We start from the raw sequence: 17,887 nt of genomic DNA, 5'->3' as shown, positions 1-17,887 counted from the left end.
CTATTTATTAACTCAAGAAATGATCTTCTTGACAAATGGAGGACTTCCTCTAAGGGCCAGAAAGGATCGTTTACAAACTATTCACCGCTCAACAGAGAGAATGGAGTCGCAAAGACAAAGAAGGATTGTTCAGAATCAGTTCCATCAGAGAACTAACGAGAGAGATGAAACCTCTCAAGTTACAGTTTAACGGAGGAGTGTGATCCAGTTTGAAAGAGGAAATTTGAAAGGCACACTTCTTTATCAAAGTCTAAAAATAAGGTGTCAGCTTTCCTCTTTCCAATCCCTAGGACCTGTAGCAAGAGCTTCATCTCCTTAGGATTTCCTTTGGAACCTTTGTTAGGGTCACATCATTAACCCTCGGCTGATGGGACTCTGTGTTGTTGGCTGCTAGAATTGGTAACATTTGAGGGGTACAGGGCATATTATTTAGGAATTCTACTTCTGTCCTGATGTGGTAGGCTGATTTTGTTTCTAAAGCACTTGAAAAAAAAGAGCCCTAAGTTAGTTGTGTGATTGGCGATGTCTCGGGAAGACTGTGTTTATCCCTTGTTCCTCCCGGTGGGCTGTAACCATAGCAACCCGTCACTCCAGACCAAAGTTCAGCTACCGTAAATCTTTATGGCCGTAGTCACAGTCCAATGTTCATCAGTGTAACCCTTCCTCTTGTGAGGTTTTATATCTCACAAGAAAGTGTGAGACTCCATTTCTAAACACTGGACTCCAAATGAGAAGGCCCCAAAATAGTATAAAAAGATCTCTGCTTAAAACCCGAGGACCCTTATCGTCCTGAGAAAATGCCGACGGCAAAGAAAACACTGACATTCTTACTCAGCTTCGTCACCAGCCTGGGGGCTTTCATCGTCCTTTGCTTCGTTCTGGCGACCCAACAGTGGATCCGCAGTACGATCGCCATCAGCGACTCTTCTTCGAATGGTAGTGTGATCATCACCTATGGACTCCTTCGTGGGAAGAGTATTCAAGAACTGAATCACGGACTTGCAGAGTCGGACAAACATTTTGAAGGTAATTATAGCTCTTTGAACGCGCGCAGTGAGGCTGAAATAACTGGGTAAAATTCACGCCATCCTGTATTCTGGTCAAATAGCCCTTCAGAAATAATTTCCTGGTAAATTTTAATTGGGCTGTAGATACGATCTCATATTTTTAATCTTGAAAATTCGCCAAATTTTTTCAGCTTCCTCCGGTCTGGTTGGGTCTATTAGCAAAACAGTCTAAATCCTTCTAGAAGAGTTGTGTTTAAACAGTGTGTGTGTGTGTGTGTGTGTGTGTGTGTGTGTTAGTCGCTCAGTCATCTCCGACTCTTTGCGACCCCATGGATCTTAGCCCACCAGGCTCCTCTGTCTTTGGGATTTCCCAGACAAGAATACTTGGGTGGATTGCTGTTCTCTTCTCCAGGAGAATCTTCCCAACCCAGGGATTGAACCTGAGTCTCCTGCATTGCAGGCAGATTCTTTACCATCTGAGCCACAGGGAAGGCTTAAACAGCACCAGAGTTTATTGACAAGAAAATATGAAGTGGAAAATATGGGCAATTTCTTACCCCTGTATCTCAGCTTCATTTCTTTCAATGATTTGAATTTGCATTCTTACTTCCAAACAATCTCATTGCTGTTGGAATTGATATTAAATTTCCATCACTTATATTAATTGAATATTTTACAGAAATTCCTATTTTTTTTAATTTTGTACACACTACTGCTCTACTCTCAATGTGTAGACAACAAAAATTCATTGCGAATAAGCGGAATTTAGCTACTTACTTGGCATTCGAAGTTTAAATACATACCATTGCTTTCTAAATTTAAAAGCATAATTTATAAACTATTTAGCACCTTAAATAGATTTTGTTCTGAATGGTGTTTCAATGCAGCTTACTATACAGGCTTTATCAGGTATTAGGCAATCATCACCTCTTTCCTTGTAAACATACGTCATTTTTTTTTAAACTAGTGTTTCCTGAGGCCATAAGATGGTAGGTTTATAAGACACAAAAAGCTCTCAGCTATATTACAGAAGTCTAATTCTGTTCAAGTGCTGACTTGCCTTTTTTAGTGTTTATTTTTATTCATTTATTTATTTTCAGCACCAGATCTTAGTTGTGGGACTAAGTTGTGTGACTCCCACTTGGTCGTGGGACCTTTTACTTACAGCATGTGGCTCTTTAGTTGCTGCGTGTGGGATCCAGTTTCCTGACCAGGGACCGAACTTGGGCCCCCTGCACTGGGAGCTTGGAGTCTTAGCCACTAGACCACCAGGGAAGCCCTAAACTTGCATCATTTTCTGTCTTACGCAAATGGAGTGTTTAGTCCTCATGCCACGCATAATGTTGGGAGTTTGAGCCTTTGACCGTAACTCCAAGTTCTAGCTCTAATTCGTGACCTTATTAATGAAATGATTTCCTTAATTCCAGAGCAGCATAATTATATTTAAAAATTATGAATCTGCATTTTAGACCTTAGCAAAAGCAGTCTCTGCCAGTATTTTAGCAGCGTTACACGTCTCTTCTGGTACCGACCTCAGCTCCTCGGGAAAAGGAGAATTCACTTCGTGGCAACAAGAAACGAAGACTTTCAGAGACTCAGCCCCACTTTCAGTTCTGTGAATACAGTTTGCGAAACCAAAACTCCCTCCAGCTCCTGAATTTCCAGATACGTGTTCAAGTCTGAAAGTACGAGTTAACAGTCTGGGAATTTTTAAATTTTCGTAGTGTCTGTTTACAGCCAGTTGGTTCCCATTTGAGGTAAAGGGCTTCAGTGGGCTCCCTGACTCCCTGCCCCCTGGGGCGCTCAGAGGAGATCTGGGTGGGCCAGCCTGTCTCTAGAGCCCTGTGGGGGTGACGTGAGCCCGGTGACTGTCGGAGGGTGGGGACAGCCGTGGGCAATGATAACCCTGAAGGCGGCAGGGCCCGGTGGGCACTGCAGGGCAGTGTGTGCCCACAAAGGAGGCAGAGTATTTGCATTTGCCTTGCCTGGCTCTCCTTTTTTATTCTCGGTCCCCAGAGACCCACATTCCAGCTTCAGGTCCTTGCCTCCAGCCACACAGGTGTTTAGACAGCATTCCACCTCCCAGACACTGAGGTGCTGCTCAATTTCAGGGGGTAACAATCTGCTTGGGACCGCTCAAAACCCAGGGGGCCTTCAGTGCGGGCAGCTTTAGCAGTCGTTGAAGTGGGAACACGTGCCAACTGTCCTTGCAGAGAGGGGAAAAGCCACTTAGCCACAGGGTAGATGGTACCTTGGCTGGTGTAGGTGTGTGGACACAGTCCCCAGGGAGCAGAGTTACAAGCCTGCAACGAGATGGTTTCCTCAGGACCACACAGGCTCATTTCCAATCAGAAACCGGCCATTGGCAGCACAGTAAAGTCATTGATATGAATGCCACTTTTCTGCCCTGCAGTGATGGATTGCCTTTCCACATAAGACGTTAACCAGGTCAGTTTCTTAGCCAGGAAGAGTTCTGACTGAAACCTCCAAAGCGTTATAAATATTGCTAAAACCCTGTTCTGTTCCAGCCTAAGATTTATCACATGGTGCCAGTCTGGGGCTGTCGATTTCTGAAATGAAAGAGCAGCATGAAGCGACAGTGGCTGAGCTCAACGTGCAAAAATAATTCAGCCAACGGTGTGTCACCCGGGGGAAAATAATCAGTCCAACCTGGGGAGGAACCTCTCCATGGCATAACTAGACTGTTTGGGCAGCTCAGCTTCGCCGGGAGCTCCACCAGCCTCGTCCTGAGGATCCCAGCCTGCCCAACACCTAGATGAAAAGGACCATGTGTCCATGAGTGAGCACGTTGCCTGGCTACGCCAAAAGTTCTAGTTATTTAATTTCAGTTAAAAAAAATCCTCCCTGGGCAGCTGTTACATAAGTGAGGGGCTTGGATCCTGAGTGGAACTGCACAGAGCCCCTGCCTGGGTGGATTCACCACTCAGTCTTCCTAGAGAAAGACACCTTTATCGGTTAAATCCAGGAGCCTGCCCTACTTGTAGGTTAAAGGTGTGTGCAGGTCGCTATGAGAACACTGGGGTGTTTCACCCCAAATGTGCCTCTCCTCCTCCAAGTCTATTTCCCATCCCTTTCTGTTCTCAGGGAACTTAGAGTTGTACTATTGGCTCACATTTAAAATGATGAAGGAAGTGAATCTGGAGCAGAAAAATCAAGTAACTGCAAGAACAAAGAAAGGAGGTTTATCTCTCCAGAATGTACAAAAAGTCCCTTCTTAACACTCCAACCCGCCCAGTCCTACCCCACATACATCCCATACTTTCCCTCGGGTAGGAGTGACTTCTTATTTGCCACTAGAGATGTGGCCCCACTGGGAGGTGGAGCATAAAGGGGCAGAAAAGGCTTTTCCCTACTCTTCTCACAGAGATGTGTGTGTATGCATGCTCAGTCGCTCAGTTGTGTTTGACTCTTTGTGACCCCCTGGACTGTAGCCCACCAGGTTCCTCTGTCCATGGACTTTCCCAGGCAAGATAACTGGAGCTCTCCACTTCAGCCCACTGAAGTGGGTTGCCATTTGCTCCTCCAAGGGATCTTCCCAACCCAGGGATTCTAAACCACTGCGTCGAGCCACCTTGGAAGCCACCTGCCCCCCTCCCCCGACTGAGATAACCCTGGTCAGTTTCCCAGGCCAGCAGCTGGGACGTCCCGGCAGAGCTCCCAGGCCACACTCTGGTGTCTGTGGAGTCAACGAGCCCTTCCAGGGGTACACTGGGGCCCAGAGACTCAGGAGTTCCCTTGGGTCAGGCCCCCTGGTGTCCAGATGCTTGAGTGGGGCATGGAGGCTGCTCCTCCCCAGTAAAATCCAGCGGCTCTGCCTCAGTTTCTCACAGACTAGAAGGGCCAGGTGGCCAGCGGGGCTTGAATATAAATCTTTAGGCCCAGGAAGCCCGGATGTTCAGATGACCCCTCACTTCTGCACTGCCCACCTCCCAGTGCATTCTGGCCTCTTTGCCGGAGCTGCCAGAATCCGGACAATTGGGTCCAATTGTGAGATGGCTTTCTCAATTCTGACGCTTGGGCCCCTCAAAACAAGAAAAAAAGAACTGAATGTATTTGCTAATTTTGTAGGCAGAGAGCAGCTGTCAGATGCTGTGGAGGTTGATTGTGATTTCATTCTTGCTCAACTTTCACCGAATTTCTAGCTTTCACTCTCTGAGTTCTAAGCGGGGTTGGGGGGAAGGTTGGGTGGCTGGAAGGTGCAGGAGATACGGCTGTCACACCTGTGGGGCAGGGGACTCAGAGGCTGAAATACAATTTTGAAATGTGGCAGTTAAACTTAATATAAATTGTCACATTAATTCATAGAAAAGTATGAGTCAAATTGACTCCCCTTTGAGAACTGATGTCTGGGTATGTGCCCAGTCGCTCGGTCATGTCTGACTCTTTGTGGCCCCATGGACTGTAGCCCACCAGGCTTCCCTGTCCGTAGGATTCTCCAGGCAAGAATAGTGGAGTGGAATTCCTACTCCAGGGGATCTTCCCAACCCAGGGATCGAACCCAGGACTCCTGCATCGGCAAGTGGATTCTTTACCACTGAGCTTCACCAGATTGTTCCTTTCTAATTTACTCTAAAATGTTCACCATTCACAAATGACCCTCCATTTACGGAGTTAGTAAGAAAGTTCCCCTAGGGGACTTCAGGCACTTGGACACGTGACATTTTTCCCATGCTGAAATTTTTATTTTCTAGTTGTGCCCGGTTGCTCAGTCATATCCGACTCATTGCAACCCCATAGACTGTTGCCTGCCAGGTGGCTCTGTCCATAGAATTTTCCAGGCAAGGATACTGGAGTGGGTTGCCAGTTCCTCCTCCAGGGAACCTAGGGATTGAATCTGCATCTTCTGTGTCTCCTGCATTGACAGACGGGTTCTTTACCACGAGTGCCCTCTGGGAAGCCCTATTTTCTAGTTAAGTATCCAAATTATGTCCCATTGGCTAAGGACAGAGTTCCCTTAGTCCCCAGGAAACTTCTGATCTGGTGCTGGAGCTTCCTCCTTGATGCTGAGGCAGAGCCAGAGGGTCGTGGAACGCAGGAGAAGCAGTTCTTCCCGGGGATGACTAAGTTTGGAAGGATCCACAGCATTTGACCTTGTGCCTTGAAACAGGTGTGTCCTGCTTCTTGTTTTTTATTCTGGCGTCATCTTCCACAAGTTGTTAAATACTTGTGTGCTGCCTCACAGCCTGGAAAAGCTCCTCACTCGTCTCCGGGGTGAGACAGACCAAGAAGCCCGAGCCTCGGGCTTGAGGGCTGGACCTTGGAACAGTCTCAGTGCAGGTGGTTCCTCCTCCCGGGAGGGCAGGGCTCCTCACCTGGGCATCAGTGGGTGACAGAGAGGACCATGTCCTCAGTTAAGCCAAGGCCTGTCAGAGTTCTTACCGAGCGCATCACCCAGAGGACATATCCAGAGTGTGTAAACAAGCGGGCTGTGCAGAACACTGAGCCCCGCCCATGGGTCACTAACAGAAATCCCCGCCCATGGGTCACTAACAGAAATCCCCGCCCATGGGTCACTAACAGAAATAGTGACAGGGCCAGACAGTACCAGGGAGGAGCGGACCAGCCGTGTGTGCGCTGGACTCTGCCCCCAGGGCCCGGCTCCCTGGGCAGTGAGCTCATGGCCTGCATGTTGCTGAGCTGGTATTTCCTTCTCCCGTCCTTCCTGGTCTCCTGTGGGGTTGGCAGGGCTGTGGCTGCTCACCAGAGACCACACCCGTGTCTCCCTCCTGGCTGTTTCCTTTCCTGCCTCTGTCCTCTTCTGCAGGCTTCAGCTGCCACGCTCGCCTACCTTCTGCTCAGCCCTGTACGCCTGGCATTGCATCCCTGCTCCATCCAGCCAGGTACGCTTCCAGCCCAGGCCGGGCCACGTGACCTGACCATCAGGATGAATTCTCTCATGCACGAGGGTCTTTACGACCATATCCCCACTGCCGGGATGTCTGAAGGCAGACTTGCTGGCTCAAATCTCTTTCACATCTACCCTCTGTCCGTTGATGACAAATTTAGCTCCTTCACAGAATACTGCTGGTTTAAAATAAAAATGTCTGAGCGACTAACACGTAGGTGTTAGAGATAGACAGAGGATGGCGCAGGGAGTGTCACATCTTAACAGGAGTGCTGAGCCCATCTGGCCATCATGAATGGGAAGGATGGTCAGACTAGAGTGTGTGTAGAGTCAGGGCCAGGATGGCAGGAGCTGTGGGATCACATTTTATGAATAACACACTGGGTTTACATCCTCTTTTCAAATATTGGGAAAAGCTCCAGGCAGGAGAGGATGGAGTGGATTCTGCATTGGTCCCAAAGGAGCATTAGGACCCAGGGTTAATATCATAGAAATGCAGGATGAAGAACCTTTGAATGGCTACGATACCACAGGGATGAAAAGGGCCACCTTGCAGATGGAGGGCTCCTTGTTCCCAGGACACAGGCTGGCATGACACTCTGCAGCTCCTGCTTGCACAGCATCCGGGGTCCCCTCTGGCTTCCAGGGCCCTGTTCCTTAAAACTCGCCACCCACAGCAGAACAAGAAATCTTCCGTGGCTGTTTCGGTTTTTGTTGTTTTAAGCTGCTTTGGCTGAAGGTGTGAGAAACTCCGGCTGTCTCCTCGGGGCCCTGAGAAACAGGAATGAAAAGAAGGAAGCTCTGACCCTTTCTCTCCCGCCCCCACCCTGGTTCCTCAGTTCAGTTCAGTCACTCAGTCGTGTCTGACTCTTTGGGACCCCATGGGCGGCAGGCCTCCCTGTCCATCACCAACTCCCAGAGTTTGCTCAAACTCATGTCCATTGAGTCGGTGATGCCATCCAACTGTCTCATCCTCTGTCACCCCCTTCTCCTCCTACCCTCAATCTTTCCCAGCATCAGGGTCTTTTCCAATGAGTCAGTTCTTCACATCAGGTGGCCAAAGTATTGGAGTTTCAGCTTCAGCATCAGTCCTTCCAGTCAACACCCAGGACTGATCTCCTTCAGGATGGACGGGTTGGATCTCCTTGCAGTCCAAGGTACTCTTAAGAGTCTTCTCCAACACCATAGTTCCAAAGCATCAATTCTTCAGTGCTCAGCTTTCTTTATAATCCAACTCTCACATCCATACATGACTACTGGAAAAACCGTAGCTTTGACTAGACAGACTTTTGTCTCTGGTTTTTAACATGCTGTCTAGTTTAGTCATAGCTTTTCTTCCAAGGAGCAAGAGTCTTTTAATTTCATGGCTGCAGTCACAATCTGCAGTGATTTTGGAGCCCCAGAAAATAAAGTCTATCACTGTTTCCATCGTTTCCCCATCTATTTGTCATGAAGTGATGGGACCGGATGCCATGATCTTAGTTTTTTGAACGTTGAGTTTTAAGCCAGGTTTTTCACTCACCTCTTTCACTTTCATCAAGAGGCTCTTTAGTTCTTCTTCACTTTCTGCCATAAGGGTGGTGTCATCTGCATATCTGAGGTTATTGATTCTTCTCCCGGCAATCTTGACTCCAGCTTATGCTTCAGCTTGCTTGACATTTCTCGTGATATACTCAGCATATAAATTAAATAAGCAGGGTGACAGTATACAGCCTTGACGTACTCCTTTCCCAATTTGGAACCAGTCTGTTGTTCCATGTCTGGTTCTAACTGTTGCTTCTTACCTGCATTCAGATTTCTCTGGTAAGGTGATCTGGTATTCCCTTTTTCAGAATTTTCCACAGTTTATTGTGATCCACCCAGTCAAAGGCTTTAGTATAGTCAATGATGCATAAGTAGATGTTTTTCTGGAACTCACTTGTTTTTTCGATGATCCAACGGATGTTGGCAATTGATTTCCAGTTCCTCTGACTTTTCTAAATCCAGAATGAACATCTGGGAGTTCTCAGTTCACTTACTACTGAAGGATTCTGAGCATTACTTCACTAGCATGTGAGATGATGATAGTTCTTCTGTGTATTCTTGCCACCTCTTCTTAATATCTTCTGCTTCTGTTAGGTCCATACCATTTCTGTCCTTTATTGAGCCCATCTTTGCATGAAATGTTCCCTTGGTATCTCTAATTTTCTTGCAGAGATCTCTAGTCTTTCCCATTCTAGTGTTTTCCTCTATTTCTTTGCATTGATCTCTGAGGAAGGCTTTCCGTCTGAACTCTGCATTCAGATGGATATATCTTTCCTTTTCTCCTTTGCCTTTTGCTTCTCTTCTTGTCTCAGCTATTTGTAAGGCCTCCTCAGACAACCGTTTTGCCTTTTCCAGTCCTTTTTCTTGGGGCTGGTTGAGCGCTGAGGAAGGCTTTCTCATCTCGCCTACCAAGGTTCCCACCCTTGCTCTTCCCGTGATGCTGTTAGCGGATTACTGAGGACTCCAAAATCTTACTCCCAGTCTGGTTCTACCTTCTTTCACGGAACGTCCTGGTAAACACTGTACTAACGGCAGTCTCCTAAGGGGCTCAATGCACAGACAGCTCTTGGAGATGTGCTATAAACGCGTGGCTGGGCTTCCAGGTAAGAGTGGGGCCACTGCGCCTCTGGTGTCTGACCATCTTGTATTGTAAACGCGAAGGGAACGGGGAAAGCAGATGGACTCCAGGGGAGGCTGGCTGGTGGTCAGAGAAAGGAGGGTGACGAAAGCAGGAACTGATGGCAGAGGGCGCAGGACATCCGTGTTTCATTTTACATGTGTGCAAATCCACGTTGGGCACTCCCCTGCACTCCAGAAATATGGAACTGTTATGAAAAGGCTGAGGGTGTCTAGCGCCAGTGCCTAAGCAGGCGAAGTGGGAAGGGGCCCCGGGAGGGTGGAGCAGCCCTCGGGCCCAGAGCTGGTCTTTGGGTCGGGGGCACCACATACTTACCAGACCTTGTTTCAGTTTTAGGGACATTGACCAATTCTTCTCCGAAGACTCTGCACTCGGTGGTCATCGTGTTCCTGGCCCTTGGTTTGTTTAGTTCGCTGCTGAGTGCTGGGTTCACCTTCTGCAACAGCGTCAGCAACCCCTACCAGACGTTCCTGGGGCCGACGGGCGTGTACACCTGGAGCGGGCTCAGCGGTCAGTACCGGCCAGTCCTGGCCTCTGTCCCCCTGGTTCCCTCTCACACAAGGACACACACGCTCACGGTCGGACCCTGGGCGTTAAGAGTGTGCTGAGTCGAGTGTGGAGGGCTGAGGCTTATTTTCGCAAGCCTACAGCATTTATTCAGCATCTTCAGATGTGTTTTGGGTGCCCTGGGGAGGGGCAGACTGTGGGTAAGTTGGGTGTGTTAGGTGTTAAAAATGTATGATATACCCAGTCTTTGCCTTAGAGTATCTAGGGTGAGGCGTTAAACAGAAACACGCACGTCAATAAAGCATTCACTGGGCTCCTGCTGCGTGCTTGACTGCAAAGGAGGCTCCATGTGATGTGGAGAGGCACACACGTGCACACACACACATGCACATTTATTTAGCCCGCTTCTTGCCCCCATAGAACAGCAGTCGACTTGGCCTAACATCTGAACATGATGGTGGTGCAGAGCCTCCAAGAAGGCCATTGGAGCATCTGGGCCGACGCCCTTGCTGTGGGCGACCTGTGAATCCCGGGTGTCGGCTGGGTGGTGCTGCGAGGTTGTGTTGTCTGTTTGGGGGGAAAGGTGTTGGGGTGGGGAATGGGAAGTGGGGTCCAGTTGCGGTCACAGTGTTTTGAACTCTCTGAGGTCTCATGGGTTCTGGGGCCACTGTGTTTGCCCAGGGGCTTGGTCCAGTGGGAGTCTTGTTGCCCCTGCCCGACAGTGGGGCTTCTCCTGCTCTGTCCTTCTCTCCACCACAAGAACCTGATCTCAAGAGTGGATCAAAAATGGCCCATCCTACTAATGGGATGCCGGCCTGGATGAACCACAAGCTGGAATCAAGATTGCCAGGAAAAATATCAATAACTTCAGATATGCAGATGACACCACCCTTATGGCAGAAAACATAAAGGAACTAAAGAGCCTCTTGATGAAAGTGAAAGAGGAGAGTGAAAAAGCTGGCTTAAAACTCAAAAGTCACAAAACTAAGATCATGGCATCCGGTCCCATCACTTCATGACAAATAGATGGGGAAACAGTGGAAATAGTGAGAGACTTTATTTTCTTGGGGCTCCAAGATCACTGCAGATTGTGACTGCAGCCATGAAATGAAAAGACGTTTGTTCTTTGGAAGAAAAGTTATGACCAACCTAGACAGCATATTAAAAAGCAGAGACATTACTTTGCCAACAAAGGTCTGTCTAGTCAAAGCTATGGTTTTTCCACTAGTCATGTATGGATGTGAGATTTGGACCATAAAGAAAGCTGAGCGCCGAAGAATTGATGCTTTTGAACTGTGGTGTTGGAGAAGACTCTTGAGAGTCCCTTGGACTGCAAGGAGATCCAACCAGTTAATCCTAAAGGAGATCAGTCCTGAATATTCATTGGAAGGACTGATGCTAAAGGTGAAACTCCAATACTTTGGCCACCTGATGTGAAGAACTGACTCATTGGAAAAGCCCCTGATGCTGGGAAAGATTGAAGGCAGGAGGAGAAGGGGATAACAGAGGATGAGATGGTTGCATGGCATCACCGACTCAGTGGACATGAGTTTGAGTAAGCTCTGGGAGTTGGTGATGGACAGCGAGGCCTGGCATGCAGCAGTCCATGAGGTCACAAAGAGTTGGACACAACTGAGTGACTGAACTGAACTGAATTAATGGGATGGCCCTGGCAGTGGTCATGTGTGTGTTGCAGGTGGTATATTTAAACACAGACCAGGAACTTTCAGGGAGAAGATAGGAGCTCTGGATATGGGGGTATCAAGACGCCTCGGATGACGAGCTCTAGGCAGCTTCCTGTCCTTCTGTGAGGCCATCGTCACACTGGCCAGTGTAGGTGGCTGGAGGCGCCGCTGTGCTGTGGATCCCCGCAGTGCTGTGCTGAGACCATGAACACCTGGCTCTCCGGGGAGGGAAGCCCTGAGCACAGCCCTGGCTGGTGTGAGTGCACACACACTTCCGCTGTGGCCTTTTTCAAGCTCATATTTAAGAAGCCAACCCCATTCTGGCATGGATACAAGGGAGAGCTTCTCAACACTCTGACCAAACAAGCTGGGATTCCTAAACATCATGCAGGACAACAGGTGGAAATCCGGGCTGCCCTGGGCAGGCCTGCACTCCCACCTCTCAGCTCTGAGAGTCTGGGATCAGGCTGGTGTAGCCACATCTGCACATGACCAGCCCTTTTCTTTCTTTCTGTGCATTTGTGATCAAAACAAGCAGATGCCCAACTTAAAGGGCATGAGCTGCCAGCCAGGAATGAGCGTTTGGGCTTCCCATCTCATGGTGGACCTGGAGGGGTTGGTTCCAAACTCAGAGACCCTCATCTGGACACCAGGGTTCTGTGCCCCAAGCTGCTTCTATGACTGTAGTTCACGTCTGTCAACCAAACCAAAGGCAAGACTCATTGGCACTCATTCCCAGGGTGAAAAAAATAGATTGTTTTAATTCTTGCTCATGTGATGAAGAAGCTGAGGGAAGTGGTGGCTTCAGGTACAGCTGGATCCAGGATCTCAGCCTGAGCCATCAGACCTCTGCTTCCTCCAGTGTTCCCTCTGTCAGTAGGTAGCGGTCCTCCTAAAGGCAAGACATCTGCCAGTTCTTTCTGGCCCATCACAGATGCAGCAACTGCAGGAAAAAAGAAACTTTTTCCCCCCAAAACCTGACTCTTGCTGGAGTTGGCCTCCTCCATTTCCGGAGCCATCTCCATAGCTGGCAGGGTTGAATTCACTGACTGACCCACCTTGGCTGAGGACACTGAGCACCTGGAGCTGGGTCTGAGGGGGGGATCTGAGAGCAATGTCAATCACTAGGACCAGAGGGGTGGGTTGGGTGTGAGGCCAGCAGGACAAAATCCACCCTCGTTGCTCCGTCTACACCCGCAGGGTCCAGAACCCATCCCCTCGTCTCTGCAGGAGGAAGCCCCTGGCTTCAGTGTCTTCCTCCACTGTTGATTATGAGCTGGCTTTGCCCAGGGTAGAGGCCTGATGCATGTTTGTCAAGGAAGACACGGGAAGCAAGGCCAGCAGCCTCCCCACCCCCAGTCCACACCTGGTTCTAACAACAAAGAATTGTTTGACGGGCAGCAAGCTCCTGCCACATTCCTCCCCAGGCTCGGGGCAAGTTCTGACACACAGAGCGGCTGTGAGGTGGGCAGAAGCACAATCGGAGACTTTGATGTGTAGGGTGGAGGTGAGCAGCCTCCAACTCTCAAAGGGCAGACTTGGGCCCTGTTTGGTTGAAGAACTTGCTGAAAACTCGGGTCCCTCTGAGGCTCAGCCTGCAGTGGGCTTTGTGCACAAATATGCCATCTCTGGGTCCCTGCCTTGGGTCCCTCTGGCACCGGGGGCAGGGTCAGGCTGCCCTGAGGTGCCCTGGAGGCCGAGAGAAGGGCCGCACACGCCTCTCCAGGCTGGGCTTGGACACAGGCTCCTTGGCTACAGGAGGAAGGGGAGCAGTTTGCTGGCTTGTCTCTGAAGCAACAGGAAGAGATGCTGCTTTGAGGACAAAAACATGAAGCGCAGCCTCACCTCCCGGGCCCCTGTGCCCTCTGAGCCCAGCCTGGCGTGGTGACCCTGACCACAGGGGACAGAACTGTAGTCTGAGAGGTGCTGGAGATGACGGCGGAGCCAGGGAGAGCACTGCAGATGGTCTGCTCCGACACGCTTGGTCCTCAGCCTGGGAACCCGAGAGCAGGGAGGAATTTGCGTGCCGAACTATTTCCTGTGCTTCTTCCTCACACCTCTGTCTCATGTCTATCGGCTGATCTGCAGGCTGGAGCCCTTGGTCTGGAGGAAGTTCACAGCAGTACTGTTGAACTTTATGTAAAACTTCGTTCAGGTCCTTGTTCAGCTATTCAAGCTCTAAAACAAACCATTGCATATCTCTGTTGAAATTCAATGCCAATGGGCATGGAATATGATTTCACTTGAATAAGGAATTCTACTGGAAAACCACCTAGTGTTTCAGTGTCAGAGCCAGGAATTTTAAGGGCTTCCCTGGTGGCTCAGATGGTAAAGCGTCTGCCTACAATGCAGGAGACCTGTGTTCGATCCCTGGGTCAGGAAGATCCCCTGGAGAAGGAATTGGCAACCCACTCCAGTACTCTTGCCTGGAAAATTCCATGGACAGAGGAACCTGGTAGGCTACTGTCCATGGGGTTGCAAAGAGTCGGACATGACTGAGCGACTTCACTTTCACTTTCAAGGTGACTGCCCTGATAAGGGATCATTACCTGTAATCGGCAGGTCCCATGCCCACGGGGACAGGCCAGGGGAGTGGAAGGCCAGCGCCCTGAGCCCTCCGGGGCTCCTCCATCTGCCATGGGGCTTCCTCCAGGCCCCGTAAACCTTCTGTCCCAGGAACCACAGAAGCAGGCAGTGAGCGGCGTCCCCTTCTGCTGGGGGCTCAGCTCAGTGTCCATGTCCGTTGGTGGGTGCCCCTCACGGTTCAAGTCAAAGTCGTGAGCATACACTTCAGAGAACAGCGTGTAGCCCATTTCTGGGTTTTGCTCCTTTCTGACTAAAGCTTTTAGAAGAAACTTCCCAAGAGCAGAATGAGGGATAATTGTGGGGTGTGAGACACAGTGCAGAGGGGAGGGGCTTCATGCACTCCCATTCCTGTTATTATTAAGAAATAAAAGCATTAGGTTTAAGATGAAAGACTCATCACGGGGAATGAAAACGCCTCACCCAGAAGCCCTCTAATTAGGGCCTCTGGAGGGCTGCTCCCTGGGTCTGGGTTATGACCAGGGCACGCTGGGTGCCAAATGTCCTCCTAGTTTTGGGTAAATGTCAGCAGAGGAAGAGTCAGAGAGCGTGTGTCAGTCTGGACCTCTGTCCTGGGGACTCCTGGATGGCCGCCTGGCACGGTCAGCCCGACTCCGCTGCACGGCTCATCACAAATCCAGCACAGCTGCCATCTGACCCTCCTTCCTCTGCCTTTTTGAACAATCTATTGAGATATGACTCACATACTGTACAGTCTACCCATTTAAGGGCACCATTCAGTGATTTCTAGTGTATTCGCGGATCTGTTCAACCATCACCACCATCACCACGGTTGATTTTAGGATATTCTCCTGACCGCGAAAGGAAACCCATCCCCCAGCGACCCCCCACAGACCCAAGCAGCCTCGAAGCTCCCTGGGGTTTGTAGCTCCCCACCTTTGGAAGATGAGGATCGAGGTTCAGAGCAGCTGAGCGCATCTCCCAAGACCTACGGCTGGAGGCCTTGACCCTGCTCTCTCTGACTCCAGAACCACGGTTGAAGCCAAGGGGGCTTTCCAAAGCCAAGACTGGGGAAAGTTCTCTAGTGCAAGACATTGTGAAGAATAAGGATGAATTTACTAAAGAGGGCTTCCCTCATAGCTCAGTTGGTAAAGAATCCACCTGCAATGTGGGAGACCCTGGTTCAATTCCTGGGTTGGGAAGATCTGCTGGCGAAGGGATAGGCTACCCACTCCAGTATTCTTTGACTTCCCTATGGCCCGGCCGGTAAAGAATCCACCTGCAATGTGGGAGACTTGGGTTCAATCCCTGGGTTGGGAAGATACCCTGAAGGGAAAGGCTACTAAGTCCATGGGGTCGAAAAGAGTCAGGCACGACTGAGTGATTTTCACTCACTTACTAAAGAGAGCTTTCCTGGTTAAATGCTGTCCCCTGTTGTGGGTGGAATGAGACCCCAGTTGCCAGGCTGGTGCTCAGAGCTGCCCAGGTGGGCTCGACCTCTGTATCCGGTGCTCAGAACCCTCCAGACCCCTCCCCATCAGCTGGACTTGTGTCTCCCAGACCCGGATGCTCTGAGCTCACTGTGCCTCACGATGGATGGATGTTCGGGCTGGCTCTTTTCCTCGTCCTGCCTCAGCCTCCCCACCACACTGGTCCTCTCTGGACAGTTGTCCTGTTGACCCCTGTGATCAGTCACTTGTCCCGTCGCTCACGCAGTGCACAGGCTCAGTTCATTGCTCTGGGAAGTGGGCAGGGTTCAACTCGTTCTGAAAGGGCTTGAGCTGAATGTTTGCTCCTGGTCACAGCTGCCCTGTGTTATCGTTAGCTTTTGGGGTCTAGAGTCTAGCATGCGTTTTTCATTTCTTTTACCTTCTCCCTAATGCGGAGAAGAGAGTAAATCCCAGTGTAGATGGTCAGTGAATGCCCACAGAGTACATGTTTGATAAAGGGGAAAAAATGAACTTAAAAATGTACATTAATACATATATATGGAATCCAGGAAAACGGTACAAATAAACTATTTCCAAGGCAGAAATAGAGACACAGATGTAGGCAACAGGGGAAGGGGAGGGTGGGAGGAAAGGGGAGATTAGGCGGACATACACACGCCACCGTGTGTAAACAGGTAGCTTGGCGGGAACCTGCTCTATAGCACAGGGAGTCGGCTCAAGGCCCTGTGGTGACCTAGAGGGCTGGAGTTGGGGTAGGGGGGCCGGAGGTCCAACAGGGAGGGGACACATGCATGCATGGGGCCGATTCGCTTCATTGTACAGCCGAAACTAAGACAACGTTGAAAAGCAACTAACCTCCAATAAAAAAAGGTCTTAAATATAAAAATATTCATTGAAATATACCACCGTGTTATTTACAAACTCTTTCTTCCCTTCAGCATCCTTCACATTCATAACCATGGTGCTCTTTGTGGGGAACACGCAGTCCAATCGTCTCTCGGAAGAGCTGGCCCAGAGGCTGTACCCACTCTATCCAGCTGCCACTCAGCAAGGGACGGCCCACGCTTACAGATACTCGTTCTGGCTCACCCTGCTGGTCATCCTCCTAAACGTGGTCACCACGGTCATCATCATCTTCTACCAGAAGGCCAGATACCAGCGGAAGCAGGAGCAGAGAAAGCCCATGGAGTCTGCACCGAGGGATGGAATTTTATTCTGAAGTGTGTGTCTTCGTTTGGTGGCTAGGTCTCCTGTCGTACGCCAGCTCTCAGAGCAGTAACTGGCTGGCGTGGCTGAGTCAGTCAGCAGGTAAAAGTGTAGCCCTGTCCGACTGCCACTCGGGGATAATTTTCACATCTCACGACACTACACTCTTCATAAATGATGCACCCTTGACAAAAGACGCTTCCCATGAGGGTGGGGAAGGTGAAGAAGAAAGCTCTGTGGTCCGTGTCGTGTTCAAAGCAGGGCCATGATTCTGAGCCTGTCGACCTTCTGACCCGGCCTCACTCTCTTAAGTAATAAAGGCTTGTGTTACACGCCTCCCCTTTGAGTTGCTCAAAGCACTTTGCTACCTGTGACCTCATTCCCCACAGGAGGGACCACGCATTTTGATTCCACTCTGTGAATGGAGACTTGTAGACACAGAGGATCCAGAAATTGTTTTTCCTAGACTGGGTGTTAGAAGGGAAAGGAGAGACTTAGGGGTGTGTGACCTGGGCTTCTGGACCCTCCGCCTCTGATCTAACTTAAACCCAGTGCTGGGTAGAGAGGCTGACATTCAGTTTTGAGTTTCCAAGGTAGACTTTTGGCAGGGAAAAGACGAGGAAGGGAGAAGATCAAGGAAAGATGGAAATTATAGCCCCATAGCCTCATGCTAAGAAGCTTAAATATGTTTTTGCTTTAAAAAGACTGTGGTTAGTTCAGTCAAAATAGAAATGTCATTTTGTGGTGAGTTCTGAAAACCCCATCAGCTGACGCTCTGCTCGGTTGCTGCAGTGTCCCCGATACGGGTGAGAGAGCATCACCCATCGCAGACTCCTGGCGGCCGGAGGCTCAGTAAGCAGTGGGGTCCTGGTCTGTGACTTGCAGGTATATCCTGAGTCAGAGCCAGGGCAGGTGCACAGTGCAGAGATGGGTTGCCTTCCAAGCACAGGCGGGAGGAA

The 17,887-nt window shown here is 49.9% G+C and overlaps 1 protein-coding gene across 1 annotated transcript; it reads left to right on the top strand.

The window, feature by feature from the left end:
• Positions 1–267: 267 nt before the first annotated feature.
• Positions 268–17,264, top strand: CLRN3 (clarin 3). The gene is made up of 3 exons (XM_061403841.1): positions 268–1,026; positions 9,866–10,045; positions 16,661–17,264. Exons 1-3 carry the CDS (start codon positions 798–800, stop codon positions 16,939–16,941), a joined length of 690 nt encoding a protein of 229 aa, XP_061259825.1. The 5' UTR covers positions 268–797; the 3' UTR covers positions 16,942–17,264.
• The last annotated feature ends 623 nt before the right edge of the window (positions 17,265–17,887 follow it).

The sequence above is a fragment of the Bos javanicus genome, chromosome 26 (assembly GCF_032452875.1).
Source record: "Bos javanicus breed banteng chromosome 26, ARS-OSU_banteng_1.0, whole genome shotgun sequence".
NCBI lineage: Eukaryota > Metazoa > Chordata > Mammalia > Artiodactyla > Bovidae > Bos > Bos javanicus.
This window is presented reverse-complemented; position numbering and strand designations above follow the sequence as displayed.

Excerpts from the sequence above, each read along its gene's own strand:
- CLRN3 (XM_061403841.1), top strand. The coding sequence starts at position 798 with ATGCCGACGGCAAAGAAAACACTGACATTCTTACTCAGCTTCGTCACC. Across the intron at positions 1,027-9,865 it reads GTCGGACAAACATTTTGAAG|TTTTAGGGACATTGACCAAT; the intron begins GTAATTATAGCT and ends ACCTTGTTTCAG. Across the intron at positions 10,046-16,660 it reads CACCTGGAGCGGGCTCAGCG|CATCCTTCACATTCATAACC; the intron begins GTCAGTACCGGC and ends TCTTCCCTTCAG.